The following is an 18,791-nucleotide window of genomic DNA, read 5'->3' as shown; positions in this document are numbered from 1 at the left end:
ATTTTGAATACTTGTCCTGCACCTCGTTAAGCTACTGTCACTACTTGATTTTCAAAAACCATGCTTTAACGATTTTTTTAACTCAACTGCTGTTATCTATTCCTGTTTTCTGAAAACTCCCATCTTTGAAACCTTAAATGCGTTTGAGATGTGCTGATTACATGTTCACTTGTGGAGGGATCTGTGAGCCTTTATTTGTCTTTGTATGCTCCCTTATGTGCGGTCCTATTTGTTATGTATGTCACTTAGCATTTTATCCTTTAAACGTGAGGGTTCAGCCTACTCCTTACCCTGTAGGATTAGTAGTCTCAATACCTCCGAGACTAATAGGATTGGGGTGGGTAATAGCATGCAATAAGTAACGATACCATCCCGCGCTTTAACACCTTAACAGGGTGGGAAGGGTAGAATATGGCTATGGTGACCGGTGTGCTAATATCACGTGCGACCCCTCTTTTGAGGAGTGATTGTTGGATATTGCATTGAAGTGATCCATATTAATCATAAACCTAGGGCCCCCTTCCCTTTATTTGCTTTCATCTCTTCTTGTAAAACTATTCAAATCTTTTTTCATAAATTTCTGCCCTCTCTACTTGCCTTCAAAAGTTTTCAACCTAATTGCAATGTTATATGCGATTCCTTATTTGAGCCTTGATTGTTTACTTGTAAAGTCACAATTATAACATGGCCGTGACCACACTAGTGGATCTTGAGGGATGCCTAACACCTGCCCCTCGAGATAATTTCTAGCCCTTACCCGAACTCTGGTTTTCCAACTCAAACCTTTCTTAAAAGTGTCCTAATGCACTATAATCATTAGGTGGCGAAACTTCAAAATTCCAAAACCCAATTCTCGAAAGGGAATAGAGTTGTCCTCCCAATATCGTATACCCGATTTCGACCCGTAGAAAAAGGGGGCGTCGACAGACATAACATAGAGATCTCTTCATTCATTTTTTCAAGTATCTAAATCTCTCGTGAGATTTTATGAAGTGTTATGTCATGTGATCTTCTAGATCACTTGCCTCCTTTATTATGTTCATTTGCTCATCTTCTTTATCAAGAAGTTTATTTGAAACCGATTTGTCTATACGCTTTAAGAGTACCATAGACTTTGTCCTTCTAGGACTTAATAGGAGCATTTGCAATAAGAATATAGTTACTTTCTTTGGGTCAGCAAATGCGTCTGGCTTGCTTTGCAATATATTGCAAATGAATTATCTTTTTATGAATTTCAAGTTCATATTGTTTTATTCGAGGATCTTGATGTACAAATGATAATTCATTCCACGTAACTTTTTCTCAACTATTTATCATGTCTCCCTCTCATGTTAGAAAAACTAACTTGCTTCCTCAACTTTGAAATTCACCTTTGTGTGTTATGGTGTTGATCAGAATATACACCGCACATCAATAATAATAAGATAAAATTATTTGGTTCCTGAACCTGAACCATTTGTGAGGGGAGAATGTAATATACTTTCATATATAACTTATATCAAACTGATATAGATAATTTTGTTCTCATAAGCAACAACGTAACTATTAAGTGGAGGCACTCAAGAAACTATTTTGCTAAACCAACTGTGACGTAAACTCTTGAATAGAAAATATAGAAATTATGCTCTAAGTTAAAAATTGAGCAAGTTACCTCGCAAACATTAGGTTGTGGGTTAATAATAATCGCACATGTAACCATCTCATAGATGCATCTTATGTGGTATACATGGCAGGTGAATGCACCCATATTCACCTTTGATATTTTCAGTATTCATGGGATTCAATCCCAATTTTAGTTGGTCTATTAATTAACTAATGAGAACAATCAATGTAAGAGAATTCGTAAAGAACTTTCTAGTTCTTTAATATTTAAATTCTCTTTTATTTTTGCACATCATACTTAAATTAATATGGATAAATCAATTATGCCAACTAGATAAATTATCAATATTGATAAACTTCAAGTTTACACCATGGCGTGTGCAATTATCAATAACCTCCAAGTTTATTATGATATGAGTTTTTATATCAATAAACTTCTACTTTATTGTGGCAATCTTTTATTTGTGTAGTACAAATTGGAAAATAAAGAGGGTAACTTTTCACATACATATTATCCCGCTATAAGTTGTAGTAATAGAAGATATTAAATCGTTCCTTTATTTATAGTCTCAATATAACCAACCGCCTTTGCGAATACTTTAGAAACTCAATTAAGTTTCTTTGAGACTTACTACGTCACAATATCTTATCGATAATTTTAATTTTATTTCTCCAAGATGGTATAATTGGCTCTTCCAAAGCTTTCAATTAATTTTGTACTACCACATATTCATCAACATCCATATAGTGAATATCTCTTTCAACGAGAAAGTTAGACCATTATGGTCATAGTCAAAATTATTTTAGGCAAGATATGTTATTTCTATTACTTTTACCCTGTAATAATAATAATATTGCCATAATATTTTGGGCATAATTACAATAGGTATGTTATCAATGTTCATTCATGCCATAATAATAAAATTATTTTCTTATTTCATCTCAAACCTCCTCTTAGAGGTGAGTGTGGTATATTCACTACCACTAGCACATTCATATTCTTCCAATAATGAATATGTATTCGTAAATCAGATGTTCTCACATTCACATCATGAATGGACCATAGTCATCTGTATGTGCTTTAAGAAATCTCATGTCAAATCGATGACAAACATTAATTTCACAGAGTAAAGGCTTATTTTGAGAATTCTTATTATTCTCATTGTAAGCACATGATTTTTGCCCTATGAAAGAATTACTCCCAAAAAAATTCAAAATAAAATGATTTTCCTTGGTGTGCAATTTTGAAGAATTTTTGTGACATTTTTGGATAATTATTTGTATTTGTCTGTGCATGTTTATTTGTTAAATTAATAAAAAATACAAAAATATGTCGTATTTTGCATGTAGGATTTAATTCTACAATTGTTAGTAATTAAGTTTGTTTTACAAAAATTGAAAATTACAAAAATAGGCATCTTTTGCATTTTTAGCATTTAATGTCCAAATGTACAATTTTATGCTTAATTATTACTTAATTGTGCGTTAATTGTTATTGGGAGTTAATTTGCGCTTTTATAACTTAATAATAATTTAAGGATTTTTAGAATTTAGTTTTAGAAAAATAAAAGAAGAAAAGAGAGCAAAAATATAAAGAAAATCGGAATTGGGCTCTTCTTCAAATTCAAGCCACAAGCCCAAAAAATACCCAACCTTCCCTACGACCCGGTCCATTTCAAACCGGGTTGACCCAGTCCATAACCCAAATACCCAACACTCATCCTAATCTTCATTTCCTAAACCTAAAACTAAATGATCCGCCCCTCTCTCTCTTCTTTTCTTCTTCTCCAAAAAAACTCCCAAAAACCCATCCATGGCTGCCCCTTCACAACAACCCCATGACCACCTGCTTCACTCCTTCTTCTTCTGCTGAAACACCAGCAGCTCCCCGTCGACCTCCCTCCAGATCCATACTAACCAGCGACCTCATTTCCTCTTGAGTCCAAACAGACCTTGTCACTGCTGTTTCGTCTTCTTCGTCTCCATCAAGGTCCCATGGCTGTTGCGTTGCTGTGTCTTCTGCTACGTCCAAACGGAACCCATTTTGCTACTTCTTCGACGAACAACGACCAGCCACAAACGACCACTGCCACTGCTTCGTCCGCCATGAACGTCGTAAGCTCCAAGCTCGATTGTGTGTCGTCCAAACATCTACTTCTGCTTCTGCTTCCTGCTGCTTCTGCTACGTCCAAGCAGACCACGCTTCTGCTTCATCTTCTTCGTCTCCGTCGAACTCGAGCCCGAGCTCCCATGGCTGCCCTAGCTGCTCCCTCATCTCCATCACTGCCCAAACGACCTCCAGGCGACACAGCAGCAACAAATGTTGTTGCTCCGGAGTTCTATCGCCTGCTGCTTCGTCCAGCGAACAACAGTCCATACACAGTTCGAGTTCGTCGTTGGTCAGTCGTTGTTCGTGGCTCCGATCCGGTTAGTGGGTTTGAGTTTCACTTTTGTCCGTATTTTGTTTTTGATATTCTCGAATCTAAAATCGGTAAATTTTTGATTTTTGTTTTGTTCGTGTTCATTGTTTTGTTAATTTTTCAGTTTGTTCATGTGAAATTGTTAGTTTAATGTCGTTAGATTCAAATTGAAGTTTAATTAATTATTTCTTCAGTTTGTTTCATGTGTTGTTATGTATTTTTTCAGAAATTATTAATGTTAGTTAAATCATTTGAATCCGTCATGTTTGTTGTTTAAAATAGATTTAATTCATGTTCATTTTTGTTTGAAGTTCGTTTGTAACCCCAGTGATTTAATGTGAGTTTAGGTTTTGGTTTTTGACTTGTTGATTTAGCTTGAATCATGTATTTTGTTGTTGATATTGTTGTCTCTTTGCTCATTCATTTTTGGTCTAAGTTAACCAGGATTAGTTCCCAATATGGTTAACTTATTCCCATTAATTTGAAGCTGTATGATTCAATATGTGTTCATTAGATTTGTTGTTGAAATTGGTCATATTTGCTGTATTTTGGTTGAGATTGATTAGGTGATTGGTTATAGCTGATGGGGTAGTTTGGTAAATTGCAGTACGTTCAGGGGTAAAATGGTAATTGCAGTAAGGTCGGAGGGGTGTTTTTGGAATTAAACATTTGAACAATTTTTTAATATAATGGGGGACAAGACACAAATTAGTGGGGTAATAATGTAATTCTTTATGTTAAGCATGAGGGACAAGATGTAATGGGGTGGGGTTGATATAATTGTTTAATATAATGGGGGACAAGACATAATGTAGTGAGTGGGAATAATGTAATTATTTATGTTAAGCATGAGGGACAAGGGTTTAAAATAAAGAAAACATTAAGTAGTGGGGACAAAGCATGCAATTGGGGGAATATTTCGGGTTGGGGATTCAAGACAAGAGTCTTGTTATATATAGAGTCATTTGACACATTTTAAGGAAGGCTTTAAGACTTGAGAGAAAAGACTTGAACTAAAAAGACTTACTTAGAAAGAGAGGAAGACATTCTGAAAATCCTAAGAGAGTGTTGGAGAGTTTAAAAAGAGAAAACAAAAACAAAGTGAGAAACGTGTTTAGTTTTCAAGTTTTAATACACGCGTGGGTTGTTGATGTTTAGTTTGTTTACGTACTTTTGGGTTTGTTCTATTGAGTTGTTCGATTTTCTTCAAAGTTTTCTGGGCCTTGAATTTGGGTCGAATTGCTGCTGGGTTGTTGTTGTTGCTGTGTATTTACACTACTGCTGCTTCTACTGATCTTCATCTTCTTTCCTTGCTTTCCAAATACCAGGTACACAAACTGATACACTGGTTCATCTTGTAAGCCACTCGAAGCATGAATGCAAAAATGAGAAAGATTTGAAGTTGTAGTTTAATGTAGTCTTTTCTTTCTTTTACTGTCTGTATATAGAACATTATATCCGTTGTCCATGTAAACTCTTTAAACGACTCATTTTCGAAACTTGACTATAATAACTCGAAAGTATGTAAATAAAGTAGGACCTTTTCTTCATTTATTTTAGAAAACGAACTTAATAGAAAAAATGTAGTCACTATAGGTTTATCCTTTTAAATAAAATGAGACGAGCCTAGCCAAATAAAACGCACAGATTGCGGGGCCCTCACAAAATTTATGTGTTAATTACTTAGAACTCGGGATCGGCCGTTTAGCAAAATTCCACGGCCTTACCCAGAAATAATAATACGCTAATCGCTTTAGGCGCGTATTTTAATAATCTTACCTTCTTAAACTCGGGTGTGCATTTCATGCGACCCAAATCCAAATCCCAAAATATTGAATAAAAATATGTTCCGGATTGTGGGTGAATTTCATGTGACGCAATCCAAAGACATGTTTTAAACGATGTTCACATTCCTTTAAAAATATAATAAAAGCGGTAAAGAGTTAAAATTTGCACATGAGCTCATAATTGTATAAAATCAGATAAACAAGCCGAATATGACAGTTGAGCGACCGTGCTAGAACCACGGAACTCGGGAATGCCTAACACCTTCTCCCGGGTTAACAGAATTCCTTATCCGGATTTCTGGTTTGCGGACTGTAATACAGAGTCATTCTTTTCCTCTATTCGGGATTAAATTGGTGACTTGGGACACCCTAAATCTCCCAAGTGGCGACTCTGAAATAAATAAATAAATCCCGTTTTGATTGTCCTTTAACTGGAAAAAACTCCTTCACCCCTCGCGGGGGCGGAAAAAGGAGGTGTGACACTCATTACCACAGTGATGGCGATTATAATTTCGTCTTTTGCCACGTCCATATCCATTCATACTTTCACGATAATAATTTTGTCTTCTTTTAGACTTATTACATATTGCTACCACATTCTCTTAAGGGAATGTGAATGAAGCAAATTCAATGGGACGTATTTTCACTTCTTTGCCCACAATCATACATGAATTTGATCATGACAATGCCTATAAATTTTACCACTTCAGGTGGTTATAATTTCTAATAAGCTCCATTAGACTTATAATCAAAATTTATTATCTTTGCTTGTATTTAAAATCAAATTATAAAATTTCAAGAGTTTAGAAGAGAAAAATAAGGTAAAATACATACCTTCAATCCAGAATTTATTCATGAAGTAAGTTCATGGAACAATTGATAATCATTATATTCAATATTATACACATGTTGAGAACCATGCACATATTCAAAAGCCCGGTGACTAAAGCAGATGCCTCAACTCAATTAGTTAGAGTCTCGTGTTGATAACGTGTTATGAAACAATAAAAGAAGAAGAAGAGTATTGCAGAGAAAAGTAAAGAGAATTCTTATTGATTAGGGATCAATAGCAGTGAAATAGAATCCGTCTATTTATAGGGAAAAATTGACTTAGCCACCAAGTAACAAACCATAAAATATCTCTAAATATAGATATTCACCTTAAATAAAATTCTATTTATAACAGATCATGCTTATTGTATTTTATAAATAAAAACCATCACATCCACACACCTCATTAATGTGATTAGCATGCACTTCAGCTACATCAGTCTTACCGTCGTCACATAAGCATGATCAACGGTCAAATATCTTTGTTAATAGTCATTCCGTTAAATAGAGGTGTTAAAATGTAAAAAATGGGAGTTAGGGGACCGACTTTTAAAAAATGGACAAGTATCAACAGTCAAAAGAATTTCCTATTGGGGTAAAAAACGAAACAAAAAAGCCAAACAAAAGCGCTTCGGAGCTCGGTGGTGCTCTTCCTCTCCGATTTTCGGTATGAACTATTAAATTCGGCTGATTTTCGAATTCTTTTAACAATCCCTTTAATGTGTAAACAACCAATTAGTTCATTATAATCAAGTTCTTGTAAAATTTACAATCTCATGCTTGTTCACAAATCGTTTGTGAAAATGTCTCAACCATATTTTATTTTACCATTTGGTGAATCATGCTTTTAAATAGATATATATTGCTGGGCACCTCCTCTTTTCTACGTTGCTACCTCCCTCCAGCATAGAAACCGCGTAACTCTGCCACCAAGTCCTGGACAGATGGGTTAAATCACCTAGTATTTTTTTGCCTCCATTGAGATTTGAACCTGAGAATTCACGGTTTTCGTTCCACTCATTGACCACTAGCCCATAATCTTAGGTGCGTTTCAGAATTCAGTTTTTTATTTTTCAGAATTGGGGTGCAATGATAGCGGGGATTCGTATTCGGTTGAAGGGGTGGCAGCAGGCTGCAGTTGCAGTTGGTTCTGCAGTTGGGGCGTTGTTAGATCCTCGAAGAGCAGATCTCATTGCTGCTTTGGGAGAGACAACGGGGAAACCAGCTTTTGATAGGGTTCTTGAAAGGATGAAAAAGAGCCCTGAAGGCAGAGTAAGACCTTTTTTACTTTATTTATTTCAATTCATCTTTCAGTTGAATGCAATGGCTTGCTCGTCATTTATATATTTGGCTTGTAATAATTGCAAATTATATTTCTTTTAAGGGTGATTTTGGGGAAGGGAGATTTGGTGCCTGTTGCCACACTAGGCTGAGTTAGCCACTGATAGGCATTGATCTTACGTTGCTTACATCAGGTTACTCTAGAACTAAATCAGAATTGATATCTGGCCTATATGAAATTTGGTTTACTATGCGTTGCTGCTCACTTGTGAACCTTGGTGACAACTGAAGTCATCATGAACTCACGAAGAGCACCAGCTTTGAGCATCTTCCACTCCCTTCTTACTTTGTACTGATAGTTAATGAGGAAATGAATCCCCAACTCAATGAAATGGTCCAACTGGTTATAAATGATGGCAGTTCCATCTTACTCCTACCATTTACAAGCAGCCCATTGAAGCCAAATTCTCAGTATTATGAGAAGACTGATCACCTAGTTCTTCAAGTGCCAGTTAAGGATGTCTACTTGCTTCAATAGACTGAGAAATACTGCAGTTTGTACCCCTTACTATTTGCTGCAATTTATTGAGCTATTCTGTAGCGGGTTTAGGTTGCCTCATGCATCACTCATTTCAATGACCTCCAATTTGATTGTGCATTTGTTAACCATACTCATCATGACTAGTGCTTAATCTCCCTTGATGCTACACTAAAAAACAATCTCTCGAGTTTTCTATGATAATATGACTCTGATTTGCCCAGTTCATGCTTCTCGTTTCTTTCATGTTAACCAAGTACAATGATTTCAGCATCTTTTTGAGAAAGAAGAGATAAATTCTATTGAAGATTAGGTTTCCACACAGGCAGATAAAGATGTCTGAATTCTGAAGGCACCACGTCAATTATTTTACATGCGTAAAAACCTTTTTTTTTACCAACATGCTGCATACAACCTTCTTGAGGCGTATAAAATAATTGAGGTCCCAGAGCATCTGTTGTGCTCTGTCATATGCCTTGAGATGGGAATCTAGATCCCTGGGGCCATCTGCCACTGCTGATTTAACTCTCCGAAGTGTCTCTTTTGCCTCACCAACTCTCCCCTGTTTCATCAAGCAAATACCCAAATTGCTATGTGTTGTTTTCTAGTGCAATCAAATATAGAATTTCTTGATTATCAGTAGCCCGGGTACTTCTAAAATAAGCTTTGACCGAAGTACACAATTTTTGGTTAAACAGATAAAGAAAGGAACGAGAATTGGCGGAATAAAGGAACAAAGATAATTAGAATTGGAGTTAAAAATCAAATTAGGAGAAAAACCGAAACAAAAGAAGGCAAAACACCTTTGACGTTGAAGTTGAAAGCGACAAAAGTTTTGAAAAAAAAAAGGGATGAAGACGAAGTAGGTTATAAGTTGGAAATTTGGAGTTAAAATATATATATAAAGAAAAAAGGTAAAGGGTAAAATAGAATTATGGAGTAATAAGTTAGTGCATAATTAGAAAGAAAAATAGGAAACAATCCCACCACATCAAATCGGTTGTTTAAAAAAATGGGATTTTTCATTATTCCGGAACAATGGATTTAACAATACAATACAACCAATTTTAACGAAACAATCAAAACAAATATTGTTTTGGAATAACAATACAATACGATACAATGGGTAACAATCATCCAAACAAGCTGTTATATAACAACAACAACAACAACAACAACAACCCAGTATAATCCCAATTAGTGGGGTCTGGGGAGGGTAGTGTGTACGCAGACCTTACCCCTGTCCTGGGGTAGAGAGGTTGTTTCCAAATAGAAACCCGACATCCTTCCCTCCAAGAACTTCCCACCTTGCTCTTGGGGAGACTCGAACTCACAATCTCTTGGTTGGAAGTGGAGGTTGCTTACCATCAGAGCAACCCCTCTTGTCCCAAACAAGCGGTTATAGTTGTGTATATATATCCGATACCTGATAGAAGGATGGCTATACTTCTGGGAACGAACCATGGGCGAATATGAAGTTTGTAGATATTAGTTATGCAATGGAATGAAAGACAATTCCGAATCCGCATCTTCTATGAACAAGGAAGCCGTAAATAATACAACTATGAATCTCACGAACAGTTCGATCCCGGCTCAGGATGAATGCTGGAGAGTGGGACGGGAAGTGGTGTTTTCCCTGGCGGATGAGTGAGTAACCCATAAGAACCTGTATTTGAGAGTTGAACAATAACTGGAAACAGCTGCTAATACGTTGAAGGCTTGAGAGCAAAATTACAAATGAAATACTATATGATTTTGGTTGAATTCTTTTCAAAAAATAGTAAACGCTACTCTATACTTCAAATCTCTAAAATGGAAAAAGCTAGAAAGTGATAATATTGTCACCTCCCAACTAATAGCCTGGGCTCACTCTGATTAGCGATACCCACATTATTTTATTTATTGATACTTTTAGTGGTTGTTTGGTTCACGGACAAAGTTATGCAGGATAGATAATATTGGCATTAATAATCCATGGTTATGTACTAGTGCTTTATTTGGTTCATTGAATTAAAAATAGGATATACGACTTATAATCCAGAATATTTGTTTGGTATGAAGTTGGATAAATTTGGATACGTTTCTGTTTCCAATTTTAACATTAAATATTTCAGTTATGACAAGTGAATGGGGCTCTTGAGGGGGTAACATTGTCATGTTGATAACTATATCTAGGTTAATTGATCCTGCTATTATTAATAAATAACACCAAGATGTTGGTATAAAATTTGTACTGGTATTAGCTAATACCGGTAAACAAATATTGTCAGTGTTTCATACCGGAATTAGAATTCTAATCCAGTTAACCAGATGGCCCGTTAGAAAACGCATTTGTTTTCTTAGCAGAATACTTTCATGTTATGGCAAAAAAAAATGCTTTGTACTCGTAAAACATTTTTTTAAATATTTACATTTCAATTTAAATGGTAAGAATAAAAGCAGTATTGACTTCAAATAGTTAATATGTTATAATAGGTTTAAACTTGTGTAGTCTAGTGGTCAACAAAGTGGATTGAAAACCATGATGTCTTAGGCTCAAATATCAGCGGAGACAGAAATACTAAGTGATTTCTTCCCATCTGTCCAAATCTTGATGGACAAAAAGCTATCTGGTACCTGTTGACGGTTCCAAGCTAAATATTCTTATATATTTAATGAATTTTTCAATACAAATACCGGATCTAGACAAAAGTTATTGGGTTCACGGGAACCCGTGTCTAACCCACTGGATCCGCCCCTGTTGCTGGTGGGAGGTAGCAGTATCTCGTGGAATTAGTCGAGGTGCGCGCAAGCTGGTCCGGACACCACAAGTATACAACAACAACGACAACCCAGTAGAATCCCACAAGTGGGGTCTGGGGAGGGTAGTGTGTACGCAGACCTTACCCCTTCCCCGAAGGGATAGAGAGACTCTTTCCGAAAGACCCTCGACTCAAGATAATAAAAAGACAAAAGGAGGGAATATTAGATTTATCACGAAGATCATAGGAAAAATAGGAACATAAAATGCAGAAGAAAAATGCAAAGCAAAAACGATGGCTAGTAAGTGGAACCTGCGTCGAAAATAGAAAATAGTAAGAAACGGCATTACCCCTAGCTATCTTAGACAAAACTCTACCGGACTAGGCTTACAAAGACACAAAGTAACGCAAGACTTAACTACCTCCTAGCCTACAACCGTAATACTCGACCTCCACAACTTCCTATCAGATATCATGTCCTTGGAAACCTGAAGCCTCGCCATATCCTGCCTGATCACCTCTCCCCAATACTTCTTAGGCCGCCCTCTACCTCTTCTTGTGCCGTCCACAACCAGCCGCTCACACCTCCTTACTGGAGCATCTGGGCTTCTCCTCTGTACATGCCCAAACCATCTGAGCCTTGTTTCCCGCATCTTCTCATCAATGGGAGCCACTTGCACCTTCTCCCGAATATTATCATTCCTAATCTTATCCATCCTAGTGTGCCCGCACATCCACCTCAACATCCTCATTTCTGCTACTTTCATCTTTTGGATATGTGAGTTCTTAACAGGCCAACACTCAGCCCCATACATCATGGCTGGTCTAACACCGCTTTATAGCGCTTACCTTTGAGTATCGTTGGCACTCTCTTGTCGCACAAGACTCCAGATGCTAACCTTCACTTCATCCATCCTACCCCAATACGGTGTGTGACATCCTCATCGATCTCCCCTCCCCTGTGGATAACCGAACCAAGGTACTTGAAGCTGCCTCTACTTGGGATAACTTGTGACTCAAGCCTCACATCAACGTTTACTTCCCCCGGCTCAACACTAAACTTACACTCGAGGTATTCCGTCTTCGTTCTGCTTAGCTTGAAACCCTTAGACTCAAGCGTCTGTCTCCAAACTTCTAATTTCTCATTAACACCGGCTCGTAACTCATCAATTAGAACTATGTCATCGGCGAATAGCATGCACCATGACACCTCCCATTGCATATGGTTTGTTATCGCATCCATCACCAGGGCGAATAAGAATGGACTGAGCGCAGAGCTTTGGTGTAACCCCATCTCAACCGGAAAATGCTCAGAGTCGCCTCCTACTGTCCTAACCCGAGTCTTAGCCCCATCACACATGTCCTTAATTGCCATAATATAAGGAACCGACACGCCTTCTGCCTCCAAGCATCCCAGAGAACTTCTCTTGGAACCTTGTCATACACTTTCTCCAGGTCAAGGACACCACAAGTATAAAAAAAAACATATCTATATTATATTAAAAGGAGAGTAGTATGCATTGTGGTTAAGCCAAATGACAAGCTAAAATGAAGCCACTTGGCAATTGTAGGACAACATTGATTATTAGAAATTATAAATGGAAACATAATTAAAGGAAGTAGTTTAATGAATCTTATACATAATCTAAATATATCTTAGACAAATCTAATCTCTCTCTCTTATATATATATATATATATATATATATATATATATATATATATATATATATATATATATATATATATATATATTGCTCCACTCATAGATTTTCTTCTAAATTAGCTAGAAATATGGAGGTTTATATTTTAAAGTTATTTATACATAATTCAAATAATCTAAATCACAATCCGACATGATTTATGTCCGCGCATCGCACGGATATTAATACTAGTATTATATTAAAAGGAATGTAGTGAGGCATGACATTAAGCTAAGTGGCATATTAAGAAAATGTCACTTAGAAATAGTACATGGAGAAATAATCTAAATAGAAATATTTGTACTTAGTATTTTTAAGACATAATCTAAATAGATTTTTAGACAAATTTAATAAGGATTAAACAACTTAGATTTGATCAAATTTAATTTATGGTAGAAATCAATTAAAATTGACTCACATTCTTATACTAAATAAATTTTGATAGCTTTCCAAATATAATTATTAACTACCACTTGATCTACTTTCTTTCATTTCATAATTTTATTATTTTTAGAAATAGTACATGGAGAAATAAAATGATAGTGAAAATATTATCATTAGATATAATGTGTTCAAACAAATAAGAAATTAACTTTTATGATTAATAATAAAATGAGTGTGGTAGAAATAGATATTAAATTAAACAAGCTAATGAAAGCCACATAACAATGTAATAATATTATGTATTGAATAATAGAATAGCAAAAATAAGGAATAAATAGAGAGAAATTAATCAAAACTTTGATCATAAAGAAAAATGATAAAACTTATTTAAATTTGAGATGAGAAAGTTGTTATTTATCTATTATGATAAGAAAGATGATATTGTGGATAATACCACACAACTTATGTCTAACAGATAAAATAAGAACTTAAAAATATTAAAAATAGCGTGGGAATATTTATGCTAAGAATTAGTTTAGAGAATAAAATAAAGTGAAATAAAATACTTAAAAATACTATTGATAAATTTTAAAAACTTAAGAATTCAAGCAATATTTTAAAATAAAATAGATATTTATTTTAAGATTAAAAAATTTCTAAATTTACCTATATTATATTAAAGGATAGTAATGGATAATAATACTAAATAAAGTTGCAAATTAATTAAAAGCCATATGAAACTGTGATAATACCATATATTTGACAACATAATAGCAAAAGTAAAACAAATAATTAAAAATTAAATATTAGAAATGAAAGGAAAAGACTATTTTGCTTAATATTAGAAAGTTCTTAAATTTATGATGAGAATGCTCAAACTATGGATATGACCACCAGAAATTAAAGTCTTACTAGATAAGAATTAAAATTTAAAAAATATAAAATAAATATCTAATATAAGTAATTTTATTAACTAAAATTAAAAGTTAAATTTTGTATCTTAAAACTTGTCACACCTCCTTTTTGCGCGCCCGCCCCGAAGGATAAATGCGCGAGGGGAGTTTTTTCCAATTTAAGTGACAATATTCGAAATGGGATTATTTATTTAATTCAGAGTCGCCACTTGGGAAAGGTTTGGCTTTTGGTGTCCCAAGTCACCGGTTTATCTTGAATCCCAAATCGAGGAAATTTTCGACTTTTCCAAATGAAGTTTGCGAACCAGAAATTCTAAGTAAGGAATTCTGTTGACCCGAGGGAAGGTGTTAGGCACCCTCGAATCCCGTGGTTCTAGCACGGTCGCTTAAATTGTTATAATGGCTAAATATCAGATTTAAATACATGTTGTGACTTATGTGCTTTTATTAAGTTTAAAACCGCTTTTATTATTATCAATTTATTTTTATAGAATTGCAACGTCGTGAAAATGCATCTCGAACCACGTCACAATCAATGCACCCGTGGTCGTCAACACATTTTGACTCCGTTGAGACTTGGATTTGGGTCACATCAATGTGCACCCGTGTTTAAGAAGGTTAAATTATTAAAGGTGCTCCTAAAGCAACTAGTGTATTGTTACTTTTGGGAAAGGCCATGAAGTTTACTAAACGGCCTGTCCTGAATTCTAAATATTTATTATGTTTAGTTGTTGAGGGCCCCGCAATTTCGCATTTTTTATTTGGCGAGGCTCGTCTCTATTTTAGAAAGGATATCCTACGATGGCTACATTTCTAATGCATTTGTCTTTAAAACGAGAAGGAAAAAAGATACATGCTAATTTAATTATATGCTTTGGCCTAAAACGGATTCTTATTAATTTCTGTTTAATTGTTTACAAAGTGAAGAGGCGTCGTACCTTGTGAAACGTGCGAGATTGACAGAATGCTATACTTGTATCCAAACATTTCTCGAATCGAACTTAACTAGACTTATTTAGGCTAGATTAAGGAAATTGAACGCTAGGCATTATTACTAATGGGGATTCGAACGTGCTCCTATATATTGCCTAGCGGTCCTGATAAAAGAACTAAAATAACACAGAACATTATTGTGTAAGGTGGAAATATTCTATCCTATGCATGTCATTATAGTTAAACGGGAATCCAGTCGAAAATTCTATACCAATTATCCATACATTCTACGTATTGTACCATTACATCTTGTACTAACAAACAACTATAAACTAAGATGCAAGAGGCTAAAACTTGATTAAGTATTAACTAACTAATCTTTCGCTACTGAATTACGCACTAATCAATTTATACAAAAGAAGTCAATATACCATGAGCATTACAAAACAGACATCTAAATTTCTTCAAACTCCTTTCATTTCATGCTTTCGAACTGTTACAGTTAACACCAAAAATGGGACTCGAAATGTGTACCTGAATGCTGAAATGCAAAGAAGAAGTGAAGCAGAAGAGTCAGCGGCAGCAGATAGCAGAATAGCAGCAGCAGCAACAAAACAAAATAATTGGAGTAGAACCAAAATCCCAGCTAGACCAAATCCCAGAGTGAACCAACAAACAACCAGCAAACTCAGTTGGATTTAGAAGAAATCATGTATTGGACAAACAGGTCAAGACCATTGAAATCAAGACAGCAAGAAGAATGCAATTTATAGTTTTGTCTGTCTGTGTTATCAAACAGAGTTCTTTCCAGTTTTCTGCTTTTCAGAACTACAACCCTCAATCTCCAAAACTAAATTTTTCTATGTGTATTCTCTCTTTCTCTGTCTGTGTGTGTGTATCTATGTCTATCTTAAAGTCTGTATGCCTGACTTATGTGTGTATGTGTATATATTTTTGCTCTCCTCCTCTTGGGTCTATCTCTCCCTCTCCCTAATCTTTTCTATCCCCTTTTATATGCCTAAAATCAAACCCTTAACAGCCTCTTTGGACAATCAGAACACCCTCCCATGTGCTGCCTTTCTTTTCAGTTTCTACTTAATAAATAAAAACAAACCCCCATGATATTCCCTTGGCAGGCTTACCTTTTTAGTAATGTTTATTATTTCTGAAACTTAAAGCAGAATATGGGCAGCAGAATGTAATCTGACAGCATGTGCTGTCAAATTACTTTAGACTTAATAAAAACCTTTATGCAGGACACAGGTTGTGCACAATGCACATGTGGTGCATAAGTGCACATGTTGTGCACAAGTGCACATGCCCTCCAATTCAGAACTGTAACTAAACAAAACAATCCTTTTACATTTTTGATTCAAAATAACAACTATAAGTAAACAAACTCAGTTCCTAATTGATTCAAGCAAATGTGTCCAGAAGCAAATCGATTGGTTATTGTTTAGACAGTTAAAACTAATTGACGACACATGTCGACTCGACTATATTAATCATAACATGTACAATCGTAGCCAAATCAGACATTTAACAGTATCAAGCATATGATTTGAATTGTACTGACTAAGCAGAATTGTACTCGAGGAATCAGTTAATCAGTTCAAATTTGAAATTCAGCTAATTGCACAACACATACATACATACACATTATCAGAACAAGCAGAAGAAGGACTCAATCAAACACCGAGGTTCAGGCAAGGTGGAAAGGACACAGTCAGCAAAATTCAAAAACACAAATTTCACAAAACTTGAACAGCCTTTTAAACAACACATGGACTAAAAAAAATAAAGAGAAAACAAAACTTACCTTAAAACTTTGAAAGAAGGAACAGAAAATCAGCTTGTGTTTGAACCGACCCTTTTTAAGGTTGAACGGACTTTAATCGAAGGGTTTCTCAGATGAGAAACACTTCGATTAAGGTCCATTAGACCCTAACCTCTTGGCTTAACAGGCACGGACCAAGCTTGGGGTTTTTAGGTTTTGTGGAAGGTAGATTTGGAACTTGGGCTTCCATGGTTAGATTCGGACCAAACCAAGCATGGTTTGGTCACGAGGGGGTCCGGGGATTGTCTGGTATGAATCTAGGGCAGATCGGTGTAGATCGAGTTTTTGCTCGAATCTTCAAATGAAGATTCGAGGACCTGGAGGATGATTCGAACTAAACGGTCTACAGGTCCATGTTCAGGGGGGTGAGATGGTCCTATGGTGTTAAGGTGAAAGCCACCGGCGTTCATGTCGCCGGCTTTCATGGTAAAGAATACAAGGGCGGCTTAGGGTTTGGAGGGGAATGGGATGAGGACGAAGGCGGGGTCTTGGATAGGGGGCAGGGTATGGTAGGGGGCTTATATATGGAATGGGTGGGTTGATCTCAGCCGTCGGATCAATCGAAATCAATGGATTGGATCTGAAGGCTTAGGAGAAACGGTGTCGTTTCATCTAAAGGGGGTTTGGGTTGGTCCGGGTGGAAATGGGTCGGGTTCATCATGGGTTATGAGGAAGTGATCTTGGCCGTTGATCAATCTGAGATCAACGGCCCAGATCAGGCAAGGTTAAAACGGCGTCGTTTGGACGTTTTTGAAGTAGGCTGGTCTGGACCGGGGCAAGCACAGGTTTTGGGTTGGGTTGTGGGGTTTGGGCCTCAGATTTTGCAATGGGAATTGGCCCAAACTTAACTAGAAACAAGTTTCAAACCCCTCTTTTTTATTTCTAATTTTTTTTTAAAACATACAACCTAATTAAACTAAAAACTAAACAACATTAATCAACACTTAATGTATTTATTATACGCATACATAAAAAAAATGTTAAAAATAGGTAAAATTAAACAAGGCAAACAAATCAGGACAAAAAATGTGTATTTTTATGATTTTCTATTTAACAAACCGGATTACGGTTCAAATTACGCATGACATCTATATTTTTTGTATTTTGTTTTGATAAAAAATAAAAATGGGCAAAAATCATAAATAATTAACAAAGTGCCATGTAAAATCCAAAAATTGCACAGCAGGGCCGTTTGTTATTATTTTATTTCTTTTGGAGCGATTGTCTCGTAAAACAAAAATTACGTGCTTACAGCTGCCCCTCTTTGTTCGGAAACACGAAGAGTTTTCGTGCAAAGATAAAGTGAGCGGATATGAGCGATTTTTGCCTATGGACTACTCCGTGTGAAGCATTTTTTTTGAAAGATTTGACCGAATCTTTGCTCCGAAGATTTCCTACATATCCTGGGCTAAACAGGAATCAGGTCAATGTAGTTCGGGAAGCTTCGGTAGCTGGGACTACCATGGGATTGCAATGCTTGCTGTTACTGCTGTTGCTGTTGTCACCTGCTTTATTGACCGCATTATTACAACCAAAGAAAAATTGAAACTGAACTAAATACTTATATGCATGTCAACTGCTAGTTACAAGATCCCTATCTATGATTCTTTTGCGACTTGATCATGGGTCGTAGCTGATTTTGCTTGGAGACTTCGATCCGAATCTTGATGCTTGCGAGTTGTAGGTGCTTGTTTAACCTCTGGGATATTCAGTGAGACGTGACTGGCAGAGTTCTGGACCTTAATCAAATCTTGGAATGATCCGCCTTCCATTTTCTCCGGTATCTCGGGACATCTTCTTTTTGTCCTTTTCTTTTTGGAT

The 18,791-nt window shown here is 35.9% G+C and overlaps 1 protein-coding gene across 3 annotated transcripts; it reads left to right on the top strand.

Moving 5' to 3' along the window:
* Positions 1–7,104: 7,104 nt before the first annotated feature.
* Positions 7,105–16,093, top strand: LOC104224618 (ubiquinone biosynthesis protein COQ4 homolog, mitochondrial-like). 3 transcript variants are annotated; one of them, XM_070160320.1, is made up of 3 exons: positions 7,105–7,307; positions 7,718–7,912; positions 8,116–8,521. In XM_070160320.1, exons 1-3 carry the CDS (start codon positions 7,197–7,199, stop codon positions 8,140–8,142), a joined length of 333 nt encoding a protein of 110 aa, XP_070016421.1. In that variant the 5' UTR covers positions 7,105–7,196; the 3' UTR covers positions 8,143–8,521. The 3 variants fall into 3 exon arrangements, with proteins under 3 accessions (XP_070016421.1, XP_009774603.1, XP_070016420.1); XM_009776301.2 differs by having other exon boundaries at positions 7,106–7,307; positions 8,025–8,521; XM_070160319.1 differs by lacking the exon at positions 8,116–8,521 and adding an exon at positions 15,636–16,093 and having other exon boundaries at positions 7,115–7,307.
* Positions 16,094–18,791: the final 2,698 nt, after the last annotated feature.

The sequence above is a fragment of the Nicotiana sylvestris genome, chromosome 10, assembly GCF_000393655.2.
Source record: "Nicotiana sylvestris chromosome 10, ASM39365v2, whole genome shotgun sequence".
Classification (NCBI taxonomy): domain Eukaryota; kingdom Viridiplantae; phylum Streptophyta; class Magnoliopsida; order Solanales; family Solanaceae; genus Nicotiana; species Nicotiana sylvestris.
This window is presented reverse-complemented; position numbering and strand designations above follow the sequence as displayed.